The following is a 24,030-nucleotide window of genomic DNA, read 5'->3' on the forward strand; positions in this document are numbered from 1 at the left end:
ATCATTTTGGCCGCTGTCGCTTCTCCTTCTGCTTGAACGATCTTCTGTTTCTGATCTTGCTTGGCTTTCTCCACCAAAAACTGAGCTCGCTGCGCCTCCTGCTGGGCTAAAGGTGAGAAGACAACGTCAGACCGGGCAAACAATTAGAAAGATTTTAAAAAAAGTACTATTATTAATAGTAGAATAGGGCAGAGGACAAAAACTGGCTGTAAACAGAATAATTTTTTTGTTTTTTTTTTCACAAGAAAAAAGCACCAAGTGCTTCAGCACCCGAAACGAAAAAGCAAAAAGTCCTATTGGTCCGATTCATCGGCCTAAACCAACCAATGGTCTCCAAACTGCGGCCCTTTGCTTGCTTTTAACTAACCATTGGGGCACGATTTCTCCCACTGATACCAACAATTAGGATTGCACAGATTCCCCCCCCCTTTTTTTTTTTTTAAAGAGGAAGTAAACCCTCCTGCACAAAAATAAACACACCCTGCAAGATAAAGGCATAATGAGCTAATATGCATAACATACTCGCTCATTATGAAATACTTACCCAAGAACGAATCCCCCGCAGCCATCCTCGTCTCCCCCCTCAGGCCACCGACGTGTTGCCCGGGGCTTGCTCCCGGGTATCACGGCTCCGGCGCTGTGATTGGCCGGAGCTGCGATGATGTCACAGTACAACTGAAGCAACAGCACGTACTGGGGTGAGTGGACGGTGTAAGGGTTTTGTTTTTTACAATTTAATTTTGAAATTATTATTTTTTCAGCCCTGTGTGGGGGGGGGGCTTTGGTAAGATAGCAGGGATCTAAACAGACCACTGACATCTCCCATTTGAGACATGGAAAGGGACAGAGAGGACACAGATTCCCCAGTCCCCTTTCTCTGCGGCCTCAGCTGCACTGAAGAAGATGAACGGAGAGAAGACCGAGGCTCCTCTCCAGTCATAAACTGAAGCATTGTAATGACAGGTTACCATGCTCAGTTATGAGTGGATTAGTCAGGGATTACTGTCTTTGCATTTGGAAAAGGAAGGAGCCGGTAAATTATAGATTTACCAGCTCCTTCCTCCGCTCTCCATCCTGACAGATCCGGGGCAGGGGGAGGAGCCGCAGAGGACATGTGGGGGACCGGAGAAGGATAAGACGGGACGGGGGGGGGGGGGGGGGGCCCAGAGGAGCCGGAGATCAGGAAGGATGCAGGGGGACCCGGGAGGAACAGGGGGGGGGGGGGACCAGAGTAGGAGCCAGACAGCCAGGGGGACCGAATGAGGAGCCAGAGAGCTGGGAATGACGCAGGGGGACGGACCAAAGCAGAAGCTGGAGTGCCGGGAATGACGCAGGGGGACATGGAGGAGGACAGGAGGGGACCAAAGGAGAAGCTGGGGTGCCGGGAATGACACAGGGGGAACACGGAGGAGGACGGGGGGGGGGGGTGACGGACCGAAGGAGAAGCCGGAGTGGCGGGAAGGATGCAGGGGGCCCAGAGGATAAAACACGGATCGGGACACGGAGAGCCAGGGAGGACGCAGGTGTTAGAGGAGGACACAGGGAGCACAGAGGGGGAACAGCCAGGGTGATCAGTGCCTTACAAGCACCGATCTCTGTGAGAGCCACGGGAGGGGGGAGGAGGAGGAGGAGGAGGAGGAGGAGGAGGAGGAGGAGGAGGAGGAGAAGAAGCCACTGTCAGAAAAGCAATACAGGGAGATCATCAGTGCTTGTAATTGCCCCCACCGCCGCACCGATCACCCCTGAGGCTGCCCAAGTATCGGGTCAAGCATCGGAGCATTTTCACGAGTACAAGTACCTGCAAATGCTTGGTATCGGCACTCATACTGGTATCAGTGCCGACAATGGCCAACAATGGAGCATAATTCCCCTCACTGACACCAATGATCACATAAGAAGTGCTACATTCAGAATGGGTTTGTTTCTTTGAAGCACGGGACCAGAGCCGGAGGCTCCAATTGGCTTATAAAAAAAAAAAAAAAAAAAGAAGAAGGTCGGCTCATCCACTTGTGTGACATTAGCGAATTAATATTGGCTAATGTTTTCCTGCTACTCCTCCTGGCCAATCAGGAAGCTGGTCCCGAGACCCGATTGGCCGGGAGTCTTAGGAATCCTAGCCGATAGGGTCTCAGGACCCACCAACTGATTGGCCAGGAGGAGAAGCAGGAAGACATTAGCCGACATTTATTTTATATTATTTATTATATTATTTATTATTTTTATTTGTGAATGTCACACAAAAGTGGATGAGCCGACCCTTTTTTTGAAGCAAATTGGAGCCCCCGGCTCTGGTCCCGTGCTTCAAAGAACGGCCCCCGGCATTGCACCACCGCCTCCCCGCAGTATAAGGTAAGGCCACGGAGCACTTGCAGGGAAGGGGGGGGTGGGTGGTTGCCGGTAGTGCGAGTGGATCGAGAGCTGCGGGGGTGCAAGTCAGGGTGCCAGGTCTGTTTGCCGCCACTGTCCTTCCCCCAAAATATTGGCCATCAGCCACCACTGATCATTTGTACCTGGTTTCTGACTTAAAGGGGTTGTGTAAAGGTTCATTTTTTATTTTCTAAATAGGTTCCTTTAAGCTAGTGCATTGTTGGTTCACTTATCTTTTCCTTCGATTTCCCTTCTAAATGTTTTTTTTCTTTGTCTGAATTTCTCACTTCCTGTTTCTCCTCAGTAAACTCCACACCATCATCTGAGCCGTGTTTAGTCAGCCAGAACAGCTTATGGAGGAGGAACAGGAAGTGAGAAATTCAGACAAAGAAAAAAAACATTTAGAAGGGAAATCGAAGGAAAAAAGATAAGTGAACCAACAATGCACTAGCTTAACCACTTGCCGACCGCCTCACGCCGATGTACGTCATCAGAATGGCACGGGCAGGCATAAGCACATATATGTACGTCCTTTGCCTCCGCGGGTCGGGGGCCCGATCGGCCCCCGCCCGGTGCCTGCGGCGGTCGGTTTTCGTTCGGGAGCGATCCCGGACGAGGGGACGGCCATTCATTCATGGCCACCCCCTCGCGGATCGCTCCCGACGAATGGAAATCCCCGGTGACATCACTTCCTCTCCTGTAATGTAAACACAGGAGAGGAAGTGATGTATTCTCTCCTCCGTGTCGGTATTTTTCGTTCCGACACGGAGGAGAGCGGATCAGTGAGTTGCACCAACACATCCCACACACAGTAGAACATGCCAGGCACACTCACACCCCCCCTTTACCCCCCGATCACCCCCCAATTACCCCTGCCCCCCAGTCACAGTGACACCAATGTCATTTTTTTTTTTTTTTTTTTTTTTTTTTTTGCATTGGTGTCATTTTGTGACTGTAATAACTGTTAGGGCAGTTAGAGTTAGCCCCCTTTAGTTCTAATGTACCCCCCTAACCCCCCCAATAAAGGTTTAACCCCGTGATCACCCCCCGTCGCCAGTGTCACTAAGGCTGGGTTCACATTGCAGCGGTTTATGAGAACGAATGTGATTCGCACCGCACTGCAGTGCAAATCACATCCGATCTCTGTGCGATTCGAGTTCAGCCATTCGCCGCACCCGCGCACCCGCCACACCCGCCGCACCCGCCGCAAATTCGCACGGGACCCTTTTTTTGGCCCGCAGCAGAATCGGATCGCATGGGTGTTCACACCATGCGATCCGAGTTTGCAGATCGCACTGCGATATGCGAACTGATCTGGGGGTGTCAGTAACATTTCACTGACACTCCCAGCAGTTCGCATAGGGCAGTGTTGAACTGCCGCCGGGAGGCATGCGATGCGGGAACCCGCCGCGGATTCGCGGCGTTTCCGCATCGCTCCAGTGTGAACCCAGCCTAATAAGCGATCATTTTTCTGATCGCCGTATTAGTGTCACAGGTGACGCTAGTTAGGCAGGTAGGTATTTAGGTTCGCCGCAGCTTTTTATAGCGCTAGGGACCCCCATATACTACCGCATAAAGCCCCCTGATTGCCCCTAGTTAACCCTTTCACCAGTGATCACCATATAACTGTTACAGGTGACGCTGGTTGGTTAGTTATTTTTTTATAGTTTCAGGGCACCCGCCCATTTATTACCTAATAAAGGTTTAACCCCCTGATCACCCGGCAGGTGTCATTTGTGACTAATAACTGTTAGGGCAGTTAGGGTTAGCCCCCTTTAGTTCTAAGGTACCCCCCTAACCCCCCCAATAAAGGTTTAACCCCGTGATCACCCCCGTCGCCAGTGTCACTAAGGCTGGGTTCACATTGCAGCGGTTTATGAGAACGGATGTGATTCGCACCGCACTGCAGTGCAAATCACATCCGATCTCTGTGCGATTCGAGTTCAGCCATACAGATAGTATGGCTGAATTCGTGTCGCACCCGCCGCACCCGCCGCACCCGCCGCAAACTCGCACGGGACCCTTTTTTTGGTCCGCAGCAGAATCGGATCGCATGGGTGTTCACACCATGCGATCCAAGTTTGCAGATCGCACTGCGATATGCGAACTGATCTGGGGGTGTCATTAACATTTCACTGACACTCCCAGCAGTTCGCATAGGGCAGTGTGAACTGCCGCCGGGAGGCATGCGATGCGGGAACCCGCCGCGCATTCGTGGCGTTCCCGCATCGCTCCAGTGTGAAACCCAGCCTAATAAGCGATCGTTTTTCTGATCGCTGTATTAGTGTCACAGGTGACGCTAGTTAGGCAGGTAGGTATTTTAGGTTCGCCGCAGCTTTTTATAGCGCCAGGGACCCCCATATACTACCGCATAAAGCCCCCTGATTGCCCCCTAGTTAACCCTTTCACCAGTGATCACCATATAACTGTTACAGGTGACGCTGGTTGGTTAGTTATTTTTTTATAGTTTCAGGGCACCCGCCATTTATTACCTAGTCTCACTAGTGTACCCCTAAATTTAGGGGTGTCTACTTTCTAAAATGGGGTCATTTGGGGGGGGGGGGGTTTGTGCCATCTTGGGCATTTATGGCCTTCAAAACTGTAACGCCCTTAGAAAGCCTGAAGGCGGTGCTTGGTTTTTGGGGCCCCGTACGCGGCTAGGCTCCCAAAAAGTCCCCACATATGTGGTATCCCCGTACTCAGGAGAAGCAGCAGAATTTATTTTGGGGTGTCATTTCACATATGCCCATGGCATGCGTGAGCAATATATCATTTAGTGACAACTTTGTGAAAAAAAAAAAAAGTTTGTAATTTTCCCGCAACTTGTGGCAAAATATAAAATATTCCATGGACTCAACATGCCTCTCAGCAAATAGCTTGGGGTGTCTACTTTCTAAAATGGGGTCATTTGTGGGGGTTTTGTGCCATCTTGGCATTTTATGGCCTTCAAAACTGTAAATAGGTAGTGAGAAGTGAACTCAAAAAATTACGCCCTTAGAAAGCCTGAAGGCGGTGCTTGGTTTTCGGGGCCCCGTACGCGGCTAGGCTCCCAAAAAGTCCCACATATGTGGTATCCCCGTACTCAGGAGAAGCAGCAGAATTTATTTTGGGGTGTCATTTCACATATGCCCATGGCATGCATGAGCAATATATCATTTAGTGACAACTTTGTGAAAAAAAAAAAAAAAAAAAAAAAAGTTTGTAATTTTCCCGCAACTTGTGGCAAAATATAAAATATTCCATGGACTCAACATGCCTCTCAGCAAATAGCTTGGGGTGTCTACTTTCTAAAATGGGGTCATTTGTGGGGGTTTTGTGCCATCTTGGCATTTTATGGCCTTCAAAACTGTAATAGGTAGTGAGGCGTGAAATCAAAATTGACGCCCTTAGAAAGCCTGAAGGCGGTGCTTGGTTTTCGGGGCCCCGTACGCGGCTAGGCTCCCAAAAAGTCCCACATATGTGGTATCCCCGTACTCAGGAGAAGCAGCAGAATTTATTTTGGGGTGTCATTTCACATACGCCCATAGCATGTGTGAGCAATATATCATTTAGTGACAACTTTGTGTAAAAAAAAAAAAAAAATTTTTTTTTTGTCATTATTCAATCGCTTGAGGCAAAAAATAAAATATTCAATGGGCTCAACATGCCTCTTATCAATTTCCTTAGGGGGTCTACTTTCCAAAATGGGGTCATTTGGGGGGGTTTTGTACTGCCCTGTCATTTTAGCACCTCAAGAAATGAGATAGGCAGTCGTAAACTAAAAGCTGCGTAAATTCCAGAAAACGTACCTTAGTTTGTAGATGTGACAACTTTTGCGCAAACCAATAAATATACAATTATTGACTTTTTTTTTTACCAAAGACATGTGGCTGAATACATTTTGTCCTAAATGTATGACTAAAATTGAGTTTATTGGATTTTTCTAATAACAAAAAGTAGAAAATATCATTTTTTTTCAAATTTGCGGTCTTTTTACGTTTATATCGCAAAAAATAAAAATCGCAGAGGCAATCAAATACCATCAAAAGAAAGCTCTATTTGTGGGAAGAAAAGGACGCAAATTTTGTTTGGGTACAACATTGCATGACCGCGCAATTACCAGTTAAAGCAGCGCAGTGCCAAAGTGTAAAAGACCTCTGGTCATTTACCAGCAAAATGGTCCGGTCTGAAAGTGGTTAAAGGAACCTATTTAGAAAATAAAAAACAAACCTTTACAACCCCTTTTAAGCCGAGCCTCTCCGACTCCTGGGTATGTCAACCTCACAGCTATTCCAAGAGGCAGTGCGTTACCAAGCCGCAACTTTGCAGCACGTCCGGGGCACGCCGCTAAATTACCACGCATGCATACACACGGTGCCCATGTACTGCAAGCTGGCAGCGCGTATGTACATGAACAGAAACCCGCTGCGTGTGCACCCACCCAGCTTCCAAAGACTGGTGGCGGCATGTGTGCACATGCTGGGGGGACGTGTGGGGGGGCAGAGACATTCATGCGCGGTTAAGTTCCGCTTTGCGTACACTACACCGGGGGGGGGGGGGGGGGGGGGGGTTTGGGGGGGCACTTACCGACTTGCTTGGACTCCACAGCTGCTGTGTACTCCTTACTGAAGCTGAGTTCAGTGATGGCCACGTCATCCAGGATGATGTTGAAGTCCTTGGCTCTCTCTGTGAGTTCTCTCCGGATCAGGAGGGAGACCTGCGCACAAAAAAGCGAGATGAGCCCTCGGCACCAACCAGAAATGAGGCGGGGGGGGGGGGAGGGTGGAAGCCAAAACACCACAAGATACAATGTAATGTGCAATAAAATCTACCCCCCCCCCATCATATTACAATAATTCCAGCACTAGACCTCCTCTGAACACTAAGCTAATAACCTATAAAAAAAATGTTAGTGTCGCCTATGGAGATTTTTAAGTACCGTAGTCCGTCACCATTCCACAAGGGGGCGCAATTTTAAAGTGTTACATGTAAGGTACCCACTGACTCAGCGGAACATCATCTTTCATAGTTTACAAAAAAAAAAAAAATGGGGTTTTATGCTTTTTTTTTTTTAATTTATTAAAAGCAGTGCTTCTCAACTCAAGGCATTTGAGAGAAAACAGGTCATGTTTTCAGGATTTCTCTCAAATGAAAAACGGCAGTGAAACTGATCAAATCACCGGTGAAAAATAATGGCGAGCCTGAAAACATGACCTGTTGGGGAGCCTTGAAGACTGGAGTCGAGAAACAAACGCATTAAAGTGTTGTCTTTTCCAAAGAAAATTGCGCTTGCAAAACGGCTGCGCAAATGTCATTGCAACAGTCGCCTTTTATTCTCTAGGGCAGTGATGGGGAACCTTGGCACCCCAGATGTTTTGGAACTACATTTCCCATGATGCTCATGCACTCTGCAGTGTAGTGGGAGCATCATGGGAAATGTAGTTTCAAAACATCTGGGGTGCCGAGGTTCGCCATCACTGCTCTAGGGTAGTGATATGCAATTAGTGGACCTCCAGCTGTTGCAGAACTACAAGTCCCATGAGGCCTAGCAAGACTGACAGCCACAAGCATGACAGCCAGAGGCAGAGGCATGATGGGACTTGTAGTTTTGCAACAGCTGGAGGTCCGCTAATTGCAGATCCCTGATCTAGGGTCTCTGCTTTAACCACTTTCAGCCCCGGACCAATTTGCTGGTCAAAGACCAGACCACTTTTTGCGATTCGGCACTGCCGTCGCTTTAACTGACAATCGCGCGGTCGTGCGGCGTGGCTCCCAAACAAAATTGGCGTCCTTTTTTTCCCACAAATAGAGCTTTCTTTTGGTGGTATTTGATCACACCTGCGGTTTTTTTTTTTTTTCGCTATAAACAAAAATAGAGCGACAATTTTGAAAAAAAAACGCATTATTTTTTACTTTTTGTTCTAATAAATATCCCCCAAAAATATATAAAAAAACATTTTTTTCCCTCAGTTAAGGCCGATACGTATTCTTCTACATATTTTTGGTAAAAAAAAAAAAAAAAAAAAAAAAAAAAATCGCAATAAGCGATTATTGATTGGTTTGCGCAAAAGTTATAGCGTTTACAAAGTAGGGATAGTTTTATAGCATTTTTATTAATAATTTTTTATTATTTTTTTTTTTTACTAGTAAGGGCGGCGATCAGCGATTTTTATTGTGACTGCGACATTATGGCGGACACATCGGACATTTTTGACACATTTTTGGGACCATTGTCATTTATCCAGCAATCAGTGCTATACAAATGCACTGATTCCTGTGTAAATGACACTGGCAGTGAAGGGGTTAACCAGTGGGTGGCAGTGTAGGGGTTTAGTGTTCCTAGGGGTGTGTTACTAACTGTGGGGGGGGGGGGGGGGGGGGGTTGGGCTTTCATTTAAGTGAACACTGATCTCTGCTCCAATCACATGGAGCAGAGATCAGCGTCACTAGTTGCTAGGCAGAATGGAGAAATGCTGTTTACAACGGCATTTCTTCATTTGGCCGCTCCGTGAGACGATCGCGGGGATGCCCGCGGCGATCGAGTCCGCGGGTCCCGCGACCGGACTCACTGGGGTCCCGACCAGCGCGGGAGCGCACGCCGCCGGCGGCGCGCTCCCGATGGCAGGGCGGCAAATTTAAAGGGACGTACAGGTACGCCCATTTGCCTGCCCGTGCAATTCTGTCGACGTACATCGTCGTGCGCTGGTCGGCAAGTTGTTAAAAAAACATTAATTATATATATATATATATATATATATATATATATATATATATATATATACACATATACACACACACTAGAAAAAAAAAAAAAAAAAATACCAATTTAAACTTGTAAACAAAAATGTGCCAGAAAAAGTCTTCAAGTGGTTAACCATTACCTGCCCCCCCCCCCCCCCCCCCCAAATACCTCCCCCCTCCTGCAAGGAGGATTACCTGAGCTCTCTGTGTGATGTGCTGTGAAGCGTTGAATTTGGCCACCACGCTCTTCAGAACTTCGTTGACAATGGAAGGCAGGACCCGCTCGTCATAATCCAAGCCGAGCCTCTGGTACATGCGGGGGAGCTCAGCTGCGATTGGTCGGGACAGGACACGCAGCGTGATGTTCACCATCTGCAGATCTGTGGGGGGGGGGTGAATGAATGTGCAACATCCAGAACCATACTTAGAAAGTAGTATTAACCCCTCCCCCCCACCTTAATGCAAAAAAAAAATATATAAAACATTTTTTTAAAGGAAATGTAAAGTCTCAAAGTTTTTCACCCCAATGGATTCTATGCACGGAGATGAAAAACCTTTTGTGGCGAGGCTGCCCCCAGAGCCTCCCCCCCCCCCCCTTTTACTTACCTGAACCCGATCGTTCCAGCGACAAGAACGAGTCCAGCCGCTGTCTCTGTCCTCATTGGATAGACTGATAGCAGCAGGAGCCATGAGCAATACAATGCGAATGGTTTTTAGGAGTTATTTTTATTTTTTTTATCCATTTACCTTTTAATAAAAGTTATTGTACGATGAGCAGTTTTGTTCTGTTGTTTTGGGATATTATTGGAGATGCCAAGTCTCTTAAGGAACAAAGGATTAACCTTTTAAGCGGAGAGGGTCCTGGTGGCCCAAAGCCATCTGGTGAGTGGGGCCCCCCCCCCCATCATATCGGCCAGTGGGGGGCCCCCTCCCTCTCATATCGGCGAGTGTGCCCCCTAGTGCTTGAATTATTCAACAATAAAATGAGGTTTGATATAAACGCACATCAGACATGGTGGGCCCCCCCCTCTCTCACAGGCGAGTGGGGCCCCCCCCCCTCTCTCACAGGCGGTGGGGGCCCCCCCCCTCTCTCACAGGCGAGTGGGGGCCCCCCCCCTCTCTCACAGGCGAGTGGGGGCCCCCCCCCTCTCTCACAGGCGAGTGGGGGCCCCCCCCTCTCTCACAGGCAGTGGGGGCCCCCCCTCTCTCACAGGCGAGGGGGCCCCCCCCTCTCTCACAGGCCAGTGGGGCCCCCCCTCTCTCACAGGCCAGTGGGGCCCCCCTCTCTCACAGGCCAGTGGGGGGCCCCCCCTCTCTCACAGGCCAGTGGGGGGCCCCCCTCTCTCACAGGCCAGTGGGGGGCCCCCCCTCTCATATCGGCCAGTGGGGGGCCCCCCCCCCTCATATCGGAGAGTGTGCCCCCTAGTGCTTGAATTATCCAACAATAAAATGAAGGTTTGATATATAACGCACATCAGACATGGTGGAGGGAGGAAACTCGTTACCTTTGGAGCCGGTGGGGGAGGAAGATTTTCCTGGGCCTGGCTCGGATGTCATAGATAACTGGATACTGGAACCAGGGAACCCTACAAAACACACACAGACATCATATACAGGACATACATGACAACACAATCCAGAGTCTGAACATGTGTACGATGACTAGCTAGGCACATGGGGGGGGGGGAGGGGTGTCCCTACAAGTCCCATGAGGAATTGCAAGGCTGACAGTTACAAGCATAACTCCCACAGGCAGAGGCATGATGGGACTTCAACAGCTGGAGGGCCGACACTTTTGCACACATGAATCCATTTCAGGGGTGACATCGCGGGGGGTGTGACGGGGAAGGGGTGACATGGGGGGGGGGGGGGAGATGTACCAAGACTGGAGCACATCTGGTGGCAGCTGTGCATGGGAGCCAATCAGCTTCTAACCTCAGCTTGTTCAATTAAAGTGATACTAGAGTCAATTTTTTTTTTTGGTCATTAATAACAATCATCTTCTACTTCCCGGCTCTGTAATGGATTACAGATCAGTTCTGATCCTCCTCTTCTCGTGTCCCTCTGGCTCGAGCTCCTGGCCCCCTCCCTCCTGTTGTTGAGTGCCCGACAGCAAGCAGCTTGCTATGGGGATACCTGAGCTGAGGCGCCGTGTCCATTCAAACACTGCGCCGCGGCCCCGCCCCCTTTATCTCCTCGTTGGTTTCACTGACTGGTGGACCGGAGCCAATGGCTCTGCGCTGCTGTGTCTCAGCCAATGAGGAGACCAGGAGAGCCAAGCCTCTCATGCAACATCGCTGGATCAAGGCAGACCTCGATGCAGCCAAGGCCGCCTCTGCAATTCTCTCAGTACAGGCTCTCTAAGTATCCCACAACTGGATTCCATGCAGCTGTTACACACACCCCCCCCGCCATCCCCTCAACACGAGGCACCCACAGGAGGAGCGGTACCTTAAATGAAGACCCTCGGCGAGGATGGTGTCCTGCTGCACTCCTCCGATGCGGTTGAAGAAGATCGCCCTTTGACCTCCCTCCACTGGGAAGAGACACAGATGGGTGTTAGACGACGTTTTCGTTATTTAGCTTCTAATTCGTATTAATACTCTGCAGAGCATTACAAACCCTTCACATCAGTCCCCCCCCGAAGAAGACCACACCCACAGGATCAGATTGGATGAAAAACACAATTAACCTGCCAGCATGGTATTTTAACCCCTTCAGAACTGGTCACCCCTTCCTGCCCAGACCAATTTTCAGCAATGACACTCTTTGAATGACAATTACACGGTCATGTAACACATAAGACATTTAGGAATTGGTGCCACCGACAGGGGGGGCACCAATAAACATTACATTTTTTTTTCCCCTCTGCTTTTAACTGCAATATTTGAAGTTGGTGGCGGGGCCCTCGGAGTACTAGGTAACTACAGCCTGATAATCCGGTATTATTTTAGTATCACTGGAATAAAAAAAAGAAAAGACGACGATCTTCCATGACCGGGAGAGATCGTCATAAAGGGCCAGGAAGACATTTCCTCATTAGGTAGGAGGAGCGGAGAGGCACCTACCTGTGAAGACGGACTCTCTGACTGCAAGTCCCAAGGCTCCGGCCCCCAGCAATAGTTTCAGACCCGTCCCCAGACCCCGGGGGGCTCCAGAAAACCGGCTAGCGAGATCCTTTAGAGACTGTGCCATGACTTCAAAAGGAGGAAAAAATATACGTTGTATTAATTCATGCAGCAGTTTGTTCTGTCACCACAAGATGGCAGCAGAAATTTTTTATGCCAACTTAAAAAAAAAAAAGAAGAGAAAACGTGATTAGAATTGATACATGGGGGGGGAGGGGAGAGGGGGAGAGGGGGAGGGGGGGGGGTAGGGAGGAGGGAACCAGTTTGGACATTTCTTCTGTGTGAATCGGGCAAAAAATAAAACGAACGTTCTCCAGGGTGGAGGTCCTCTTCTGAACGAACGTTCTTTTGGTATCGGCAGTGAGAAATATCACATTAGAGGAAACACAGAAACAATGTAACAATTCTGGGGGATATCAGAGAGAAGCCGCAAATAAATGTAAACATGTAATCTCCGCTAAATCCCCAGTGTAGGGCACCCCCCCTTTAATCAGGGTCCCCATCACGTGTCCCCTCCCCCTCCTTACATCAGGGTCCCCATCACGTGTCTCCTCCCCCTCCTTACATCAGGGTCCCCATCACGTGTCCCCTCCCCCTCCTTACATCAGGGTCCCCATCACGTGTCCCCTCCCCCTCCTTACATCAGGGTCCCCATCACGTGTCCCCTCCCCCTCCTTACATCAGGGTCCCCATCACGTGTCCCCTCCCCCTCCTTACATCAGGGTCCCCATCACGTGTCCCCTCCCCCTCCTTACATCAGGGTCCCCATCACGTGTCCCCTCCCCCTCCTTACATCAGGGTCCCCATCACGTGTCCCCTCCCCCTCCTTACATCAGGGCCCCCATCACGTGTCCCCTCCCCCTCCTTACATCAGGGTCCCCATCACGTGTCCCCTCCCCCTCCTTACATCAGGGTCCCCATCACGTGTCCCCTCCCCCTCCTTACATCAGGGTCCCCATCACGTGTCCCCTCCCCTCCTTACATCAGGGTCCCCATCAGAACCCCCATCATGACATCATACACCGGTATCAGTCAGGGAAACAAAGTCACACTATAGGGGCCCGGGGGGGTATATATAGGGGGAGGGCCCGGAGGAGGGGGGTTATATATAGGGGGAGGGCCCGGAGGAGGGGGGTTATATATAGGGGGAGGGCCCGGAGGAGGGGGGTTATATATATAGGGGGAGGGCCCGGAGGAGGGGGGGTTATATATATAGGGGGAGGGCCCGGAGGAGGGGGGTTATATATAGAGGAGGGGGTTATATATATTAGGGGGAGGGCCCAGACGGGGTTATATATGCCCGAGAGGTATATAGGAAAGCTTGGGGGGGGGGGGAAGAGATTCAGGGGTCACCAGTAGGGATTAGGAGTAAGGACCAGGGGGGGTCACAGGTAAAGTTTAGGGGTCAGGACAAGGACCGGGGGGGTATATAATATATAGGGGAGGGCCCGGGGGAGTATATAGGTTACGTTTGGGGGGTAAGATTCAGGGGTCACAGGTGAGGAACAAGGACCGGGGGGGGGTCACAGGTAAAGTTTAGGGGTCAGGACAAGGACCTGGCGGGGTATATAATATATAGGGGAGGGCCCGGGGGGGTATATAGGTTAAGCTTGGGGGGGGTAAGATTCAGGAGTCACAGGTGAGGAACAAGGACCGGGGGGGGGTATATAATATATAGGGGAGGGCCCAGGGGGGTATGACTCAGGGGTCACAGGTAAAGTTTAGGGGGTCAGGACAAGGACCGGGGGGTGTCACAGGGAAGTTTGGTTGGTGATGAGGATTGCGCCCCCCTATAGATCGCACACCGTCACCCCCGCAGCCTCTCACCTTCTCCTCCGCTCTATCACGTGCGTCAGCTCCGCAGTAGAAGGACACCGGAAGTGCTCCCGCAGCTGTCAGGCTCGGGCGGTACACTCCCTCCTCACTCACAGTTCCGCCCCCTCCTTCCAACCCCAACATGGCCGCCGGAACCGGAAGTTGCGGAGAAAAACAAAGATGGCGGCGCGCAGGCAGCACATGGATGATGGAGAGGAGCCGAGAAAGCCTCTGATAAAAAAGAGGAGGGAGAAGAGACTCATCGTACTGCTGGAGGGGGCGAGCCTGGAGACTGTCCGGGTAAGAGGAGGACAGAGAGCCGAGGGGCACGGAACCGACCCTGTGTGTGCGCCAGGGGCTCCGACCCCCCCCGTATACAGATCACTCCCTGTTTATATAAGGAGAAAGAGAAAACTTCCCAGTGTGGGGTACAGGGGGGGGGGGGGGGGTCGGAGCCCTGGCAGCTCTTTATCCTGGTATTGGACCCCCATATACAGTGATTCCCCCTCCCCCCAAGGGACCCCCATACTGAGCCCACCTGAATACTGTCACCTCCTCTCCCCCCAGGGACCCCCATACTGATCACACCTGAATACTGTCACCTCCTCTCCCCCCAGGGACCCCCATACTGAGCCCACCTGAATACTGTCACCTCCTCTCCCCCCAGGGACCCCCATACTGAGCCCACCTGAATACTGTCACCTCCCCTCCCCCCAGGGACCCCCTACTGAGCCCACCTGAATACTGTCACCTCCCCTCCCCCCAGGGACCCCATACTGAGCCCACCTGAATACTGTCACCTCCCCTCCCCCCAGGGACCCCCATACTGAGCCCCCCTGAATACTGTCACCTCCCCTCCCCCCAGGGACCCCCATACTGAGCCCCCCTGAATACTGTCACCTCCCCTCCCCCCAGGGACCCCCATACTGATCACACCTGAATACTGTCACCTCCCCTCAGGGACCCCCATTCTGAGTACACCTGAATACTGTCACCTCCCCTCCCCCCAGGGACCCCCATACTGATCACACCTGAATACTGTCACCTCCCCCTCCCCCCAGGGACCCCCATACTGATCACACCTGAATACTGTCACCTCCCCTCCCCCCAGGGACCCCCATACTGAGCCCACCTGAATACTGTCACCTCCTCTCCCCCCAGGGACCCCCATACTGAGCCCACCTGAATACTGTCACCTCCTCTCCCCCCAGGGACCCCCATACTGAGCCCACCTGAATACTGTCACCTCCCCTCCCCCCAGGGACCCCCTACTGAGCCCACCTGAATACTGTCACCTCCCCTCCCCCCAGGGACCCCATACTGAGCCCACCTGAATACTGTCACCTCCCCTCCCCCCAGGGACCCCCATACTGAGCCCCCCTGAATACTGTCACCTCCCCTCCCCCCAGGGACCCCCATACTGAGCCCCCCTGAATACTGTCACCTCCCCTCCCCCCAGGGACCCCATACTGATCACACCTGAATACTGTCACCTCCCCTCAGGGACCCCCATTCTGAGCACACCTGAATACTGTCACCTCCCCTCCCCCCAGGGACCCCCATACTGATCACACCTGAATACTGTCACCTCCCCCTCCCCCCAGGGACCCCCATACTGATCACACCTGAATACTGTCACCTCCCCTCCCCCCAGGGACCCCCATACTATGCCCACCTGAATACTGTCACCTCCCCTCCCCCCAGGGACCCCCATACTGATCACACCTGAATACTGTCACCCCCTCTTCTCATTGGTCACATTCTACCCTCTTCTAGGCGGGGAGACGTATGAACTCCTGAACTGCGATCAGCACAAGTCCATGATGGTGAAAAATGGAAGAGACCCCGGAGAGGCGCGGCCCGACATCACTCATCAGGTGACTGATTACATCATCATTAAAGGAGATCTCCAGTCACGGCACACACCTTTTTATATTTTAACATCCGCCTTGTAATAAGAATAATTCATTTGTATTGACAATCCTGTCATGCCGGGAGGTCTGCCGGCCGCCTCTAATTCCACAACTTCCTGTATTCCCAGCATGCTTTGCAGCGTCCCCTCCATTTCTGAGGACTACGTGTCCCATGGTATCGTGCTGATTCCTATACTGACTCCGCCTCCTGAGGCTCCTCCTCTCAGAAGGCGGGCTCAGCAAAATGCGTGGCAAAGCAGGGCCCACTCACAGGACCCAGAATTCGGGGAGGGGGGGGGGGCAGTAACTTCAAGATCATGCAGACTGATAGGAGGAGGTGAGGAATACAGCGGGGGGGGGGGGGGTGTAGAAAAGAATCCCCCCCCCTTCATTTAATTGTGTTGCTTTGCAGCCTGAAATGAGGACAGACACCGTTTTTGTTTTATCCAGCGGTATTTACTCCGTGTAATTTATATCATCCAAGTGAAGGACAGAACACCAACATGTCAGAGAAAACTGAATCACTGAGTTGGAAAAAGGACCCCCCCTTGTGTCAGTATTTTGTTGGGCCCCCTTTTGCTGTACTTCCAGCCTTTAGTCTGTTGGGATTTGTCTCTCTCCTAACTTTGTACGTCTGGGACTTTGCAATCTTCGCTCTTCTTTGCTGAAGTTCAGTTACATTTGATGGGGGGTGTTTGTGGACTGCAGTCTTCAATCATTCCACAGATTTTCAATGGGGTTTAAGTCTGGGCTCTGATTAGGCCAAACAAGGAAAACGTGTGCAAGAACTAGTCCTGCTGTGGATGGACGTTACTGGCACCCACATGAGACGGAATCGAATGTATATACAAAATATCAAAACTTATCTGTATAAGCTCATTTCTTTAAAAAAAATAAAATCACGCTTCCTGCTTTGGTCATTCATTAAAAACACAGCACAGCCATATTCTGGTCGATTTGTCCCCTGTAGGGACCACCGTACAATATACACCTCCTAACAAATCATCCGTAGTTTAGATGCAAAAAATGGAGGTGTGCATGTTGGTCAACGCGTTTCGCTGATTGCGTAGCTTCTTCAGGACCAAATCGCCGAATGTATCATATGCTGCTGAATGTAATAAGAATTATATCACAAATGCAGTGAGGGATCAGTGTGCTTTATAATTCTCCTCATCACTACAACATTGAGGCGCCTTTGGCCCCCCTGTATGTCCACCCCCCCCCCCCCAGTCCTGCATTGACACGTGACTTTTCGTCATACATTCTGTGAGTGATTTAGAAGATACTAGATGTAAAAAAGAATTAAATAAATGATAGAATGCATTAAGGTGCAAACCTCAAGTGTTTACAACCCCTTTATTGTGCTTCTTCTTGAGCCACTCCTTTGTTGCCTTGGCCGTGTGTTTTGGGTCCTTGTCATGCTGGAATAACCATCCATGACCCATTTTCAATGTCCTGGGTGAGGGAAGGAGGTTCTCACCCAAGATTTCATGGTACATGGCCCCGTCCATCATCGCTTTTGATGAGGTGAAGTTGTCCTGTCCCCTCAGCAGAAAAACGCCACCAAAATGTGTCCACCTCCATGTATGATGGTGGGGATGGTGTTCTTGGGGTCATAGGACCTCCATGTATGATGGTGGGGATGGTGTTCTTGGGGTCATAGGACCTCCATGTATGACGGTGGGGGATGGTGTTCTTGCGGTCATAGGACCTCCATGTATGACGGTGGGGGATGGTGTTCTTGGGGTCATAGGACCTCCATGTATGACGGTGGGGGATGGTGTTCTTGGGGTCATAGGACCTCCATGTATGATGGTGGGGATGGTGTTCTTGGGGTCATAGGACCTCCATGTATGACGGTGGGGGATGGTGTTCTTGCGGTCATAGGACCTCCATGTATGACGGTGGGGGATGGTGTTCTTGGGGTCATAGGACCTCCATGTATGACGGTGGGGGATGGTGTTCTTGGGGTCATAGGACCTCCATGTATGACGGTGGGGGATGGTCTTCTTGGGGTCATGGGACCTTCATGTATGATGGTGGGGGATGGTGTTCTTGGGGTCATAGGTCGTCCATGTATGACGGTGGGGGATGGTGTTCTTGGGATCATAGGACCTCCATGTATGATGGTGGGGGATGGTGTTCTTGGGGTCATAGGTCCTCCATGTATGACGGTGGGGGATGGTGTTCTTGGGGTCATTGGACCTCCATGTATGATGGTGGGGGATGGTGTTCTTGGGGTCATAGGACCTCCATGTATGACGGTGGGGGATGGTGATCTTGGGGTCATAGGTCCTCCATGTATGACGGCGTGGGATGGTGTTCTTGGGGTCATAGGACCTCCATGTATGACGGTGGGGGATGGTGTTCTTGGGGTCATAGGACCTCCATGTATGATTCCGACTGGCCTGTCTGCCACCAACAACCATGCCAAGTTCAAAGTCCTCGAGATCCCCTTTCTTCCCCAGTCTGATGTTCGGTTTGTAACTTCAGCAAGTCGTCTTCACCACGTCTGGATGCCGAAATGCATTGAGTTGCTGCCATGTGATTGGCTGATTAGCAATTTGTGTTACCGAGCGATTATACAGGTGTATCAAAAAAAAAGTGTTGGTTTTTGTATTTCTAATAGTTATCATGTTTTCAGGTGTAAATTGTACTCTTGAAGGGCGCCCCCGCCCCCCATGTTGCTGTATATGTTGAGCTGTGACATCACGACGGGTCGTCTTATAATGAAAACGATGATGTAAATGTCTGGATTGAATTCCCTTGCAGTGTTTGTTGATGCTCCTGGACAGCCCCCTGAACCGGGCGGGATTGTTACAAGTCTATATCCACACCCAGCGCAACGTGCTGATCGAGGTGAACCCGCAGACCCGCATCCCGCGAACCTTCCCCCGATTCTGCGGACTCATGGGTAAGCGCCATTTTAATAGTTAAAATGACGAGGCTTTTGTTCTCTTGCACCCCTCCGAACCTAAAGCTGAACTCCGCACACAAAACTCCCCCCCCCCTTCTTTTTTTTTTTCTAACGGCTTTCGGACCGCCTGCCGTCGGTGAACATCGGTCCTTTGACGTTAAATACCGTTTTTGTAATGGCAGCAGAGAGCGACCGCAACCCCGGGAGTGTCACTCATTGGGGGGCGCTCCGCTTTGGGATAAAAGCGCTCGCTCTCCGCGGCCGATGTGCCGCAAGTTCTTTTATTGGTGGCAGGAGAGGTGCCCCACCTCCCCCCTCTCTCCATCCAATGCTTTCTGCTGCTTGCCATGAAGTCTGTCATTGGATGACAACAGGGATGTCAAACGTCACTTCCTCCCAAAAAGGGACAATTTTATTTTATTTATACATTTTTTATTATTATTTATTTATTTTTTCCCTCTTTTTCAGATTCGGTGTTTACATGTTTAAAACATATTTTTTTTTTTTTTTTTTGCTCCAAAATTACTTAGAACCCCCAAACATTATATATTTTTTTTTCTAACACCCTAGTGAATAAAATGGTCATTGCAATACTTTTTTTTTTTTTTTCATACCATATTTGCGCAGCGGTCTTACAAGCGCACTTTTTTTTTTTTTTTTTTAATTCACATGTTTGAATAAAAAAAAATAAGACAGCAGTAAAACTAGCCTTTTTTTATTTTATTTTATTATTTTTTTATATTGTGAAAGATAATGTTCCCCTGAGTAAATTGATACCCGACATGTCGCGTTTCAAAATTGCGCCCCGCTCGTAGAATGGCGTCAAACTTTTACCCTCAAAAATCTCCAAATCTTCATAAGCGACATTAAAAAAAGTTCTACAGGTTGCATGCTTTGTGTTACAGAGGAGGTCTAGGGGTAGACTTATTGTTCTCTCGCTCTACCGATCGTGGCGATACCTCATGTATGCGTTCGCTTCTGCGCGCGAGCTCGTCGGGACAGGGTGTTTTAAAAAAATATATATTATTTTTTTTTCTTATTTATTTTACTTTTATTTTTATACTTTGTTTTTTTTTTATATATATATAAAATTGGGTTAACTTTACTGTGCTCTTATTTTTTTAATTGAAAGTGTATTTTTTTTTTCTATAAAAAACAAAACAAAGAAAAAATAAGACTGCTGCGCAAATACGGTGTGAAATAAAGTATTGCAACAACCACCATTTTATTCTCTAGGGTGCCTGAAAAATAAACGTTTGGGGGTTCTAAGTAGTTTTCTAGCAAAAAAATAAAAATAAAATGATTTTAACTTGTAAACAACAAGTGTCGAAAATATGCCCGCTCCTTAAGTGGTTAAAGGATAGGTTCACAATTTTAATAATATTTTTTATAATGTATATATGTGTGTGTATGTGTTTGCAGACAAAATTTGTTAATTTATACTTTTTTCTGTTTATATTTCAGTACAACTTCTACACAAACTGAGTGTCAGAGCTGCTGATGGGCCCCAGAAACTTTTAAAGGTGAGCACCCCCTTAAATGTCTGCATAAAATGCAAATCTGCCTGACCTCCACTGATCCATATGGTCCTAAAGGAAATAAAGGGCCCCCAGATTCAAAGACTAAAGTCTTTCTGTCACATGGCCCGATGCTTTTATTAAAGCAGAACTCCAGCTTTGCTCTCACTGTTTGAAATGGTTTGTTTTGGGCCAAGCTGGCACACTTTCTAGTACTAATTGATGCTTCTGCTGTCTGTGCAGTAAAAAAAAAAAAAAAACCCCAACATTTACCGTCCTCTTTGCACAGTGTATACATCGCTGTGTTCTCTCAGTGCTACAGAAACTTCCTGTCCCAGTCCTGGAACATAAATGAGTCCGGCTGAGCGCGGCTGAGCCATTCACAGGAAGCTTTGTTATTTATCAATGAATACAAGGCTTCCTGTGATTGGCTGAGGTGGGGATAAGGAGGCCATCCAGCCATCTCTTCTCCTCAGCAAATCACAGGAAGCCTTGTATTCATTCATTTACCCACCTCAATACTGGGCCCTCATCCTCCTCATCCTCCTCCTCATCCTCATCCTCCTCATCCTCATCCTCATCCTCATCATCCTTCTTCCAGAGTTACATAGTTAGTCAGGTTGAAAAAAAGACACAAGTCCATCCATTTCAACTACAAAAAAAAAAAAATCACTCTTTGTCACACGTTGAATGACAATTTACATGGTCATACAACACTACCCCTATTACATTTTTATTTTTTCCCCACAAATAGAGCTTTCTTTTTTAGTAAACAAATGAAAAAAGACAGAAAATTTGGATTTTTTTTCTTCGTTTCTGTTAAAATTTGTGTCCAATAAGCAAGTTTTCTCTTTCACTGATGAGGCTCTAATAGGGGGCGCTGATAGGGGGCGCTGATAGGGGGCGCTGATAGGGGGCGCTGATAGGGGGCGCTGATAGGGGGCGCTGATAGGGGGCGAAGATATGGGGCGCTGATATGGGGCGAAGATATGGGGCACTGATGGGTGACACTGATATTCGGCTGCACTGTCTGTCAGCACAGCCTCTTATCGGCTCTCCTCTACTCGTGTCCTGTCAACGTGAATAGAGTAATGCCGATAACTGGCACTTCCTAATAACGGTGTGATTGGACACAGCTGATCACATGGTATAGGGCCCACGTCACAGGCTCTTCACCGAGATTGGAGATGCGGGGTGTCGGAGCGACACACCACAATACTGATCTCCGCACTGAGTGTCCCCCTGGGGGGCGCACACACACACGAGCGTCTTATCCTGCTGGACTTCATATGATCTCCAGTCCTGATGATGGGAACCCCCCCCCCCCCCCCTTACCATCATGTCGCTATGGGCCGGGTGGGATTTGGCCAAAATGACACAAAGATTTCATCAAATCCAGTCTTTGGACTTTTCTTCGTTTGGACACTGAGGCTTTGAGAAGGAGCTGGTGGGGAAAAAAACACCAACTTCAGTGGAGAACATCGGTGTCCTCGGGGACTAACAGACCCCCCAATGCCTCCAATGAGAGGACCCCCCAATGCCTCCAATGAGAGGACCCCCCAATGCCTCCAATGAGAGGACCCGTCACCACCACATTCTGTCACCGAGACGGCTTGTTATAAAAAGTGACCTTCGCTTTACATTTATTTTGTTACATTTTTATTCCTGAAATTAATTCGCTAATCCTTTTTTAAGAGTAAATATACTGCAACACAAAGGAATTTTAGGTAATTTTTTAGCTAAAAATTCCATTTTTTTTTTATTTATTTTTTTATATGCACAATTGAAAAAGCTGTTCCAGCCCTGAAGAGGTTAAATAATATGCTGTTGGCTGTCAGTCTGTCAATCTGCAAAGCTTGGATTGCAAGCTCTTTGTCACCAAACTTAGTTATTTTTAGCAATACTCCGTTTATATTATTAAAAAAAAAAAAATTATTATTTATTGTTTTTTTTTTTTGTTTGCAGGTTATTAAGAATCCGATTACAGATCACCTTCCTGTGGGCTGTGTGAAAGTCTGCACCTCCTTCCAGGGAGAGCGCGTTTCCTGCGTGCGGGATCTGGTACCCACCGAGGAGCCGACCATGATCGTGGTGGGAGCGTTCGCCCATGGGGCGGTGAGTGACGGGCCACACTAATGATAGAAGTCATGTAATAGCCAAGTGTTTTTCCATGTGAGTGTGGCGCGGGGTGCCCTCCGTCATCTGTGAGAGGAGGACTTCATGTGCGCCAGTATGAACCATTCCTCTTTCTCCAGCCCTCAAAGTAAGATTATGGGGGTACGCCAAAGACCACCGCCTGCCACTTCTGCTTCTCCTATAATGGTGGCTTCCCCCCCCCCCCCCCGCGGGTGTCCCTATGATGGTGGCTCCCCCCCCCCCGCGGGTGTCCCTATGATGGTGGCTCCCCCCCCCCCCGCGGGTGTCCCTATGATGGTGGCTCCCCCCCCCCCGCGGGTGTCCCTATGATGGTGGCTCCCCCCCCCCGCGGGTGTCCCTATGATGGTGGCTCCCCCCCCCCCCGCGGGTGTCCCTATGATGGTGGCTCCCCCCCCCCCCCCGCGGGTGTCCCTATGATGGTGGCTCCCCCCCCCCCCGCGGGTGTCCCTATGATGGTGGCTCCCCCCCCCGCGGGTGTCCCTATGATGGTGGCTCCCCCCCCGCGGGTGTCCCTATGATGGTGGCTCCCCCCCCCGCGGGTGTCCCTATGATGGTGGCTCCCCCCCCCCCGCGGGTGTCCCTATGATGGTGGCTCCCCCCCCGCGGGTGTCCCTATGATGGTGGCTCCCCCCCCCCGCGGGTGTCCCTATGATGGTGGCTCCCCCCCCCCCCCCGCGGGTGTCCCTATGATGGTGGCTCCCCCCCCCCCGCGGGTGTCCCTATGATGGTGGCTCCCCCCCCCCCCGCGGGTGTCCCTATGATGGTGGCTCCCCCCCCCCGCGGGTGTCCCTATGATGGTGGCTCCCCCCCCCCCGCGGGTGTCCCTATGATGGTGGCTCCCCCCCCCGCGGGTGTCCCTATGATGGTGGCTCCCCCCCCCCCGCGGGTGTCCCTATGATGGTGGCTCCCCCCCCCCGCGGGTGTCCCTATGATGGTGGCTCCCCCCCCGCGGGTGTCCCTATGATGGTGGCTCCCCCCCCCCCCCCCGCGGGTGTCCCTATGATGGTGGCTCCCCCCCCCCCCCCGCGGGTGTCCCTATGATGGTGGCTCCCCCCCCCCCCCGCGGGTGTCCCTATGATGGTGGCTCCCCCCCCCCCCCGCGGGTGTCCCTATGATGGTGGCTCCCCCCCCCCCCGCGGGTGTCCCTATGATGGTGGCTCCCCCCCCCCCCCGCGGGTGTCCCTATGATGGTGGCTCCCCCCCCCCCCCGCGGGTGTCCCTATGATGGTGGCTCCCCCCCCCCCCCGCGGGTGTCCCTATGATGGTGGCTCCCCCCCCGCGGGTGTCCCTATGATGGTGGCTCCCCCCCCCCGCGGGTGTCCCTATGATGGTGGCTCCCCCCCCCCGCGGGTGTCCCTATGATGGTGGCTCCCCCCCCGCGGGTGTCCCTATGATGGTGGCTCCCCCCCCCCCGCGGGTGTCCCTATGATGGTGGCTCCCGCCCCCCCCCCCCCCCCGCGGGTGTCCCTATGATGGTGGCTCCCGCCCCCCCCCCC

The 24,030-nt window shown here is 50.7% G+C and overlaps 2 protein-coding genes across 2 annotated transcripts in view; one reads left to right on the top strand and one right to left on the bottom strand.

The window, feature by feature from the left end:
- On the bottom strand, positions 1-14,172 carry PHB2 (prohibitin 2; the record flags this gene model as incomplete). The annotated part of the gene is given in 8 exon segments (XM_077467128.1): positions 1-106; positions 6,934-7,063; positions 9,283-9,467; positions 10,593-10,614; positions 10,616-10,673; positions 11,539-11,623; positions 12,156-12,284; positions 14,043-14,172. Coding segments are annotated over 7 exon segments (713 nt in total), but the record flags the coding sequence as incomplete, so codon positions are not given.
- Positions 14,168-24,030, top strand: part of EMG1 (EMG1 N1-specific pseudouridine methyltransferase) — a 17,468-nt gene continuing 7,605 nt past the window's right edge. Inside the window, exons 1-5 of the mRNA XM_077467129.1 lie at positions 14,168-14,332; positions 15,808-15,907; positions 18,716-18,857; positions 20,325-20,383; positions 22,343-22,492. Of these exons, the coding sequence (XP_077323255.1) occupies positions 14,211-14,332; positions 15,808-15,907; positions 18,716-18,857; positions 20,325-20,383; positions 22,343-22,492 (573 nt within the window). The 5' untranslated portion in view covers positions 14,168-14,210. The remainder of the gene's footprint in view (positions 14,333-15,807; positions 15,908-18,715; positions 18,858-20,324; positions 20,384-22,342; positions 22,493-24,030) is intronic.

The sequence above is a fragment of the Lithobates pipiens genome, unplaced genomic scaffold, assembly GCF_037356315.1.
Source record: "Lithobates pipiens isolate NorthernLeopardFrog02 unplaced genomic scaffold, aLitPip1_a1.2 Scaffold_47, whole genome shotgun sequence".
Lineage (NCBI taxonomy): Eukaryota > Metazoa > Chordata > Amphibia > Anura > Ranidae > Lithobates > Lithobates pipiens.